The sequence below is a fragment of the Urocitellus parryii genome, chromosome 10 (assembly GCF_045843805.1).
Source record: "Urocitellus parryii isolate mUroPar1 chromosome 10, mUroPar1.hap1, whole genome shotgun sequence".
NCBI lineage: Eukaryota > Metazoa > Chordata > Mammalia > Rodentia > Sciuridae > Urocitellus > Urocitellus parryii.
Window position 1 is genome coordinate 4,119,824 of NC_135540.1, and position 10,143 is coordinate 4,129,966.

Genomic DNA, 10,143 nt, shown 5'->3' on the forward strand with positions numbered 1-10,143 from the left:
AGCATTGCATATAAATAAATAAAGGTCCATCAACAACTAAAAGGATATTTGGGCTGGGGCTCAGTGGTAGAGCGCTCACCTAGCACATATGAGGGACTGGGTTTGATCCACAGCACCACAAAACGGTAAATAAATAAAATAAAAGTATTGTGTCCATCTACAACTAAAAAATATTTTAAAAAATAATAATTGATATTAAAAAAATTTTATGACAACTAAATCTAAGAAATGACATACTGTGCCAAGTCAGAAGGGAACATGACAGTATGGAACTAGATTAATATGAAATTCCTTCTACCTCTCTTTGTTATTCAGGAAAATGGAACTCAGTAATATCATTGCATGTAAGAAGTCAGCATACAATATGATGTGTTTCACCTAGTATTAAGAGTAAAATATAGGGAAAAATAGAAAGAAAAACTGAAGAAAAATTAAGTGGTAAAAAAAAAGCATCTACTACTAAATCACTTCTCTGAAAGTTCCCCAGCTTAGTGGATCTGAGAATAAGGGTTTTTTCTTTATCAATTTCTCACTACTAACAAATTGTTTCACATGACTATGTGGAACTATCAACATTATCAAATTTTAAATGTTAAGAAAATAACAATATAAAAGCTGGTTTTGGATTTTGTTTCTGTTTAAAGTGAAAAATAGATTTTGCATATCTTTGCTTATATTTATATTTCATCTCATCACATAGCTACTTCTATCTCCCTCAAAATACCACAACTCCTTGAAAACAATGGTCCTCTGTCCCACTGTCTGGCTGTTAAATTACAACTATACATGCCCTGATAGAATATGTTCCTATTAAAATTCCTTGAAGGACCTATTTAAGAAGTCAGTTGACTTAGTCAATTTTCTGCTTCTGCAACAAAATACCACAGAATGGGGAATTTATAAACAAGAGAGGTTTATTCAGTCCTCCATTCTGGAGGGTGAGAAATCCAGGATGGAGGGGCAGCATCTGGTGAGGGATTTCTTACTGGTTAATGTGGTAAAAGGGCAAGCAAGTGTAGACACAGAAAATATAGGATGGAAAGACAAAGTGATTAGCACCCACTATCAAGAATAGCACCTACTGTCAATCAGAAAAACAGTGCTGGTGCGGTTTTCACACACAGCTCTAAATGCTTCTTCCCTTCGATTAGATAATAACTGTAAATTACACAAGAAAAAGAAAATATGAGCAACAACTGAGTAAGAGAAAAATTTCTTTTAGAAAAATCAATGATACTATAGTGAGAGGTATGCTTAAGTATTAGGACATCAAAAATATATAGTTATCAGGATCTTAAACATTTAGGTATTAGAAATTTATATATGCATTCCAATAAATTACAAAATTATATAATTTTAATTAATTAGGGTATTCTTGAATTCTTTGAAAGTAATTGTTTTAGGTGTCATCCAAATAGTTTATGAACTTACTGATGACAAAGAGATTAAAACTCAGGTCTTCACTATTGATGGTTATCTTGAGAAAAAGTAATAAAAGATGTTTTTGTGTAGAGACCATAGTCTCCTAAAAGGGAAAGTTTCATTTTCAAGACTACCTCACTGGCTCAATCCCAGTGACTGCACAGTGGATCCGCTCGATCACACCTGCCATCTCCTGTCCGTGCCACAAGCATTAACTCAGACATCCTCATAGACTGGTGAATGATGTAACAGTTTTAAGCCTGATTTGGATGACCAAAAGACGCACCCTGACTTCTACTGGACTGCACTAACAGATTAAAAGGCCCCAAGAGTCCTATACTTCTCAAAAGCAAGACTCTGTGAGTTTAATAACCCCTCCCAAGTTTAAGTTCTACACTATCATTCCTAACTCTTAGCCACACCGTGAACCAGCCCTCACTCTCCAACTTCACTGCACACCAACTTCTACATCACTCCTATTTTCATCAAGTCCTTAAAAGAAACCTATATTACAAATATGGAGAGAGATCCTTCAAATGCCACTTAACCAGCTTGGACAGTTTACTTCCCTTTGCACCCCTCAGTTTCCTCATACGTAAATGGGGATGACCTCACAGAATATTATGAAGATGAAATGGTTTAATATTTATAAAACTCTTGGAACAATGACTAACACACTGTTTGCTATAATTACTAAATATTATCAATATACCTTCAAACTTTATAGATTTCATGACACTAGATTTGAGGAGACCATAAAAACAAGCATCCCCTTTTCAGAGCTACTCAAAACTGTTCCAAGTCCTCCTGGAGACACACTCATACAAACCTCCAGTGCAGTGTTCCATAATCCTTGGGGCACAAACTTTTACCTGCTAAAGCCCTGTTAATATGGGGAGAAAAAGGTGTGTGGCACAATGAGTCACTCAAGTAGAAGGGAGGCAACAGCCAGCACACAATAACCAATTGCCACTTTCACAATGACCAAGGAAGTCACAGGCAAAAATCATATTTTCAAGAAATTATGTTTTCTTGAGCAAATTTTGAATCTGCAGCCACTTCAAAAAGCAACTTGCTTAGATCAGTCCACTCACCATGAACAAATGCTTAACTAAAATTAGGGGGGAAAATGTTCTCTGCACCACTCACTAAAAGCACTAAAATCATCCCAAATTTTCACTATGTCACATAAACTTATAATTCAACTTTTCAATAAGTTAATATGGGAATAATCCCAAAACCACATTAGCAAATTTTCTTCAGACTCTCAATGCCTATGACGCCTTTTAAGGAGAAATTTTCATGTAAAAAATAATATGCTATAAAAAAAAAGGTACTGGCTTCTACACTGAGAGTTCTTCTACTTCAGCTCATGGTATAGATAGTTCATCCTCCCTGAAAATGAGGCCTGGTTTCCAGGCAGCTAACTGTTCTTCTTTATCGTAAGAACAGACTCCCCTTACCACTGACAGTTACTGTTAGAAACGGAACATTCTGTTACTTAACAAGAACAGTTAAGACTTACTTTTAATCTATATACTGTGCAATACAAAGTTCTGTTTCTTCCCATACTAAAATAAACAGTTGTACTCACAACCACCGATTAAGCCCAACTGCACAGCACTAGTAAAAGTACCTCAAAAAAAAAAAAAAAAAAAACCTAGCTAAAAATCACTAATTGTTGCACAGAAACCTAAGCACTATGACATTTTTTGCTGTTACCTTTTGAATGCTTCTGCTGGGTTCCTCTCACATTCCCCAGGCTGTAAGAGGCTTTGAACGGCTGGATCTCGTAGCTTGTCCTCATATCCTTGGAGTAGTCCACTGCGGCATATCTGGGCAACCAAACCTCTAACGAACCCTCCAACACACAAAGTATCAGAGTCCTGGGCTTTGCAGAAATGAAAGGCCAAAGCCTGGCGATGTAAACCTCTCTGCAAGCTTGTAGGTGAACTTGGCCATAAGAGTTCAGTACACAGGGCTGTCTTGCCACTACCAGGCCCTCCTACCAACAACACACCCCAGGCAGCTGCCTTTCCTGAGACAGCACCAGCATTATTCCCAGAATTCATCACAAGGGACGGTGTGTTGACAGCACTATTGCAGCAGCTGGTTTTCTCCTGGAGGCAATGCTGAAGCTTGTGGAAAACCCACTCCCTACAGTAAAACTGCTTCCCTTGCAGTAAACTCGTTTGGGCCATTTTGCAGACTTTTTCTTCCCAAGGATTAGTCATAATAGGTTTTCTATCTTCAACACTGGCTAGGAGCTAGGTACACCAATATAGTCTTTATATCCATTTGGACATAACTTGCATTTGAATGACAAAAGTAACCAGTTACAGAAAAATTCAACAGTCACAATTTATCAATACAATGTGCATGACTATATTTGCTTCCATATTCTTGATTAGCAGAGAATATATTAATTGTTGAACAGATGCAAAAACAACTGGTTCCAAAGCTTGCCAATAGTTTTTGTATATCTTGATGGGTCATATAGCTCCATCGTTATGTCTGGAGTTTATGTGACTGTAGAGATTTCAAACATACAGATGAAATAATAAATCTGGAAAACTCAAAAAGAGAAAACTCAGTCTTTCAATACATAACAAATGCTTCTCCAGACTCCAAGTGTTAATTGTGTGTATGAAAATTAGATGTAGAAAAGCAGTCCATTATCTTAAATGTTATCAAAGAGATAACATTTATATAGTACATAGGTAGCTCTGTATTTCTTGTTGAAGGATGATCACTCCAAGTACTAGTTCTTGCCAGTTTTAGGCATCTGGGCAACTGCGAGGGAAGATTCAGATTATCTCTTATGTGGCAGAAATGACAAACCACTGTTTACACCTTCTTAATTCAAAGCATTCATAAAATGCATTTTTCAAGACAGCAGATTCTTAATAAACGGGTTCCTGGGTCTTAAGATGTCCAGGTAATCCACAATTTCCATAAGTAACTAAAACGAAACAAACAAAAATATCTTAGTGCAAAATACCATATATTAATAGCTTATTTACAATTCACCCATTAATCTCAAAAATCCATACACCTCATCTCTGGCACTTTCAAGAAGTTGGGACACTTACCCCTCAAAGATACTGGTTCTATTTCCCTTTTGCATTATTTTCTTCTCTGGTTGCAATTCCCAATCAGCCGATTTTAATAATTTAATATCGATTTTTGGAACCTTTTCACCCTAGAAAGGGAGAAAAAGAGACTTGCTGCACATGGAGTGACACCCTTCATTTTGGCCAGAAGGCTCTGAGGCTAGCTTGGTGGAACAGCGCCTCCAAGGAAGCGCTCTCAGCTCGCCCTGCAAGGCCATCAGGGGCTGTCTACTGGACTCTCCGCACTTCTTTGTTGGCAGTTTGCAAAATCGAGGAAAAGAACACCAGGGTTGCGGCGGGATGGGAACTGGTTCACAGAAAAGGGAAGGCGACGGTCCCTTCCACGAATGATAAATCAAACACTACAGCGTGACTCCTTCCCCGCGCTGCACCAAGGGCGACGCGCAGGACGGGGTCGGACGCCACCTCCCGCTCCGCGCAGCGGCGAACTCCTCCCGAGCACGGGCGCGGGGCAGCGGCGCCGGCGGGGCAGCCCGAGTCCAGCTCGGCCGGGAGACAAAAGGGTCCGGGTCCGGCGCCCGGGCCGCCGCGGCTGGCCGCCTGGCAGAGGCCGCGCCCCGCACCGCGGTCCCCCGGCCCGGCACGCCCGCCGCCGCCCGCCCCGCCCCTGGGGTGTGTCCGCGGGAGGGTGCGGGGTCCTCGGAGCCCCCGCGAGGGCCGCGGCCGGCGTCCAGCGCGGCGCCCCCAACCCTCCTGGCCCGCGGCGCCGGGCGCGCCGGAGCGGGGGTGGCGCGGCGGGGAGGCGGGTCTCCGCCAGCCCCGCCGCAGCCGCGCGCTGCCCACCGAGGGAGGGCCTCGCTCCCGTCGCCGCCGCCCCGGGGCACCGCGGCCCTGCCACCGCCGCCCCTCGGTACCTCGGGCCCCGCCGCCGCCTCAGGCACTGGCTGCGCGAGACGCCGCCACCAGCAGCGCTCCCGGATCCGGCTGCAGCCGCCTCCTCTGCCGGCCTGGGGTGCGCTCCCAGCTGCAGATCCGCCTCTTGGCTCCCGGCGACGGCCAGCTCCAGCTGCCCCAGCAGCCCGGGCCGTGCCGCTCCCCACCCCCACCGGCCAGCGGCCGCCACCGCCGCCGTCAGGGCAGTGACTGTCTCGGGCAGCCGGGACCCGCCGGCTCCGCCCCGCCGCCGAAGCTCCGCCCCCAGGCCCCGCCCCGCCCTTTCTTCGCCCGCCCAGGCCCCGCCCGCTCTCGAGGCCCCGCCCGCTCTCGAGGCCCCGCCTCCGCCGTCCGACCTGCCTCACCCGTCCGACCAGGCCACGCCCCCGGCGTCCGCCCTTCTTCACTCGCCGGCGAGCGCCCCGCCCCCGGCCCTGCTGGCTTCGCTCGCCCGGGCAGGTCCCGTGGGGCTGAGCAGGCCCCGCCCCTGAGGCCTGCCCCCGCTTCCCTGGTGGCCCGTGCTCCGGCGTGCGCGGCCCCTGGGGACCCGCTGCCGCTCGGCGGGGGCGCCTTTCGGGGCGGGCGTCGGGGCTCCGCCTTTCCACGGGGGGCGGAGGACAGGGCGGTGGTGCGTTCTCGCGACCTGAGCTCTCGGTAGTCGCCGCCTCCCTCGGCCGCGAGCCTGCCTTTGTCCTGCGGGCCGCGTCCCTCCCTCGCGGCGCGCCTCCGAGGCCACTGGGCTCGCAGCCCCGCGCGGGCCTGGTCGCCTTTCCGTCCACTGAATTGCGGGGATGCTTTCCCAGCCCAGAACTCCACGAGGGATGGGCAGAGGAGGGGACGCTGCCGGCCGCCGCCGCCCGCCCGTTGGGGACGCTCCGCTGCAGCGCCGCCCGCCACCTCGCTGCGTGCAGGAGGCGCCCGCTGTTGGCTCGCCCTGCGCCCTCCCGAGGACTAGATCCCGGGTTCCTGCTGGGAAAATAGGTGTGTTGTCAATCCACGGAGTGGGAAACTAGTGCAGTTATTATTCTTATTGTTTTTGCTAAAGTGAAAAGTTCTCCCAAAATATGTTTCCCAAAATACCAAGCCAATCTCCCTGGTTTTAGGAATTTCAAAGTGTAACAAGCATACATTAGTAGAAACACAACCAAGTAGACCTGCTTGTGCTTACTCTCCCATATTGCTTATTCATGGCATGAGGCTTAATTTTTAGCTTTAACTTATGTACCCTTAATTTGGTGGTTCTTTTTCCAGAACACAACCAAAATGACAGTAAAGTTTAATTTTTGCATAATTAGATGAAAGTTGATTTTTATGAAACTATGAATTATGATTTAAACAGCTTATTTGTTTTAATAGTTTTACTGGCACATTATAGTTGTACATAATGGGGGATTTGTTGTAACATATTCGTACATGAACACAATGTAACAATTTGGCCAGTAGCATTAACCAGTATTTGTCCTTTTTATCGCTTGCTCCCTCCCCCTGGTCCCTCCCCTCAACTGATATCTTATCTCCATTAATAGATTTACATGAGATTCCCCCACACACACAGACACCTTTATTTCCTTTTTCCTCTCTAGCTTTCACATATCTGAGAAAACATACCACCTTTGACCTTCTGAGTTTGGCTTATTTCACTTAACCTAAGTTCTCAAGTTCCATTCATTTTCTTATACATGCCATAATTTCATTTTTCTTCCTGGCTGAATAAAACTCCTTTGTGATTACATACCACATTTTCTTTATCCATTCATTCACTGATGGAGGCCTTGGCTGGTTCCATGGTTTGGCAATTGTGAATTTAGCAGTTATAAACATGGGTATGCATCTATAGCTGTAGTATGACTAATTCTTAAGGATAAATACTATGCAGTGGTTTAGCTGGGTCATATGGTGGTTCCATGCCAAGTCTTTTGAGGAACCTCCATACTAATTTTCCAAACTGGTTGTGCTAATTTACAATCCCATCAACAGTATAAAAGTGTTCCTTTTTCTCCACATCCTGTCCACCATTTATTATTGTTTTTATTCTTAATGGCTGATGTTCTAACTGGAGTAAAGTGAAATTTCACTGTAGTTTTGCTTGCTTAAGCAGTTTTTAAAAATATATTATTTGTTCTAATTAGTTATACATGATAGCAGGATGCATTTTGGCACCTCATATGTAAATGGAGCAGTTTTAATCATGACTTAGTTTGCCATGCAACACTGATTGACTCCAGTTTCACAGTTGTCACTTTATATATGTTTACTGAAAATTTTAAATGAGAAATATGTATATCACATTTCATTTCCATTAAGCCACTTGCTAGTGTGATAATTAAGATAGTTTCTACCTGACGGGGAAATTCCAGAAACTTGGTTTGGTGGGCCTTTCTAATGATAACTATCCCCCAGCACGGAATACAGTTTATAGTAACATCAGCTACATCTAAGCAGTTAATAATCTTCAGCCCATCTAGAATTTTAATTTTTTACTTTAAATAAATTTTATTTCAGGGCTGGGGTTGTGGCTCAGTGGTAGAACACTCACCTCGCATGTGTGAAGCCCTGGGTTCAATCCTTAGCACCACATAAAAATAAATAAATAAATAAAGGTATCCTGTCCATCTACAGCTAAAAAAATGTATATATCAAAAAATAGGGGCTGGGATTGTGGCTCAGCGGTAGAGTGCTCGCCTAGCACGGGCAGGACCTGGGTTCGATCCTCAGCACCACATAAAAATAAAGGCATTGTGTTGTGTCCATCTACACCTAAAAAATAAATATTTTTTAAAAATAAAAATAAATAAAGTTTATTTCATTTTTTATTGCTTTTTGCTTTCCTCAATAGAAAAGCTTTAATAATAACAATTTTATAATACTTCTTTTTGTTAATTACCCGCATGTTAAAAATAGCATGAACAGAGTTCTTACTCCTGCTACTATTCACATTGTTTAATCAGTTTCTTAGCCATCATTTTCTCCAATAATAGGTACTGGCATTTTCTGAAAAATGCCTTTTTTTTTCATATGGCTTTCCTTATTTTTCATTATAAGATTTCCTGAAATTATCTTCACAACTGCATAAATTTGAAGTTACTGACACCTTCAATTACTGCTTGTCTATAGAATCTTAAATCAAAAATCTCCCTGTTTGTAGGAAGGTATCTACTATGTTCAAAGCAAACTCTGCTTAATATATTCTCAATTCTGGTTTCTTTATACTAAGAAGAACAAAATGTTCAGCTTAAATCTTTCCCTAGAAATTGTCTTTTAAAAATCCACTTAGAGCTATACATGTCAACATATATTTTTAAAGAGGAAGCTCAACATATATTTTAAATTTGTTTGCTTTGATGATCTTAAGCAAATTTGTAGACTGCACAGATTGACGTCTCAATTTTAGCACATTTGTGTACAAAATACCGTTTGTTGTTGTTGTTGTTGTTGTTGAGGTGCTAGGGATGGAAGCTGTAGCCTCCTGTGTGCTAGTACTCGTCCTACACTAAGCCACATCCCCAGCCCCAAATACAGTTTTATCCAATTAGAAGCAGTAGCTCCATCAAAAGATTCTCCCCACAAGTTCAAGTATCCCAAAGCACAATTATACATTTCAAAATTAGGTCTTTTATAAAGTTTATGCTCTTTTCATAGAGTACATTGATTTTCTTTTTTCTTTTTTTTTTTTGGCAGAGATAAATTTCAATTTATTTGTAAGCTCATTTTTCCATCATTATAATACTTTAAAGCTGCTGAAGGTGAATAATCTGATTTTAGAGTGCCAATGATTTTGAATGAAATGCATGAAAATGTAGAGGCTTTGTGTGAGTCCTCCAGTTTAACTAGTAGGTCCACAGGTTTACTCACTACAGAGTGCTTTCAGGAGCCTTCCCGGCAGGCTTTCCGACTGGGCCACAGTGTGGAGAACTCTGTTCACCGTACAAAAGCATTCAGCATACTTGCTTCCCGCTCCACGGTGGGCAAACCATCTCTATTTCACATGTTCCAGACAAACCTCACCAGATTTTCCACATGTACCAGTGGATCTCAGAGGTAGCAGCCCAGTAGGGCTCGTGTGTGGAAAGTGGCAGCAGCAGGCCACAGCACTCTCGGCACTAGGCTGACACACACAGTTCCAGCAGCGTCAGCAGCCTCCCAAGCTTCTCTGATTATGACCAGGCCCAGGACTGCTTGGAGGTGCAAATGTACCACCTCCCATATCACGCCATATGTACTTACTTATTTTCAGATAGCACCCTGCACCGTTTTCTAGTTACTTTGAATCTGGAAAGGTTCAGGATAAAAGTTCTCACCGGCCATCTTCCATATTTCCCCACAAATTTAAATTCTATCCTATCACACACTATTAAACATGGCAGTCGCTGGAACTAAGATAAGGAAGGTCTATCAAACTCATCCCAGATGATTTTAATGCTAATATTAATAAGAGCCTTATCTAGCCTTATCTTATGTTAGTTATGTTGATTGGTCTTGAGGGAGACCTAGACCATGCAAAAGATTTGATTGGCATGACAAGTGTATTGATAGGGATAGCCAGCTGTGTTGCTCTCTTAAATACTCTTTTAAAAGAATCCTTATTTAAATTTCACATTTTTAAAAAAATTAGGTGCCAGCTTTATTCAGTGCTGTTCTTGAAAGCATGTCTTAAAATAGTTTTTACTTATAAAATGTGAAAGAAAAAAGCCTCTCCTTCAAAAAATTAAAAGAA

General features: G+C 43.2%; 1 protein-coding gene across 2 annotated transcripts in view; it reads right to left on the bottom strand.

The window, feature by feature from the left end:
- The window catches only part of Ankrd50 (ankyrin repeat domain 50), a 45,212-nt gene extending 39,607 nt beyond the window's left edge, over positions 1-5,605 (bottom strand). Inside the window, exons 1-3 of one of the 2 annotated variants that reach the window (XM_077803450.1) lie at positions 5,411-5,466; positions 4,515-4,624; positions 3,145-4,384 (exon numbers count right to left, since the gene is read on the bottom strand). In XM_077803450.1, the coding sequence (XP_077659576.1) occupies positions 3,145-3,656 (512 nt within the window). In that variant the 5' untranslated portion in view covers positions 3,657-4,384; positions 4,515-4,624; positions 5,411-5,466. Of the gene's footprint in view, positions 1-3,144; positions 4,385-4,514; positions 4,625-5,410 lie in introns of both variants that reach the window. The other variant, XM_077803451.1, reaches the window with a different exon arrangement.
- Positions 5,606-10,143: the final 4,538 nt, after the last annotated feature.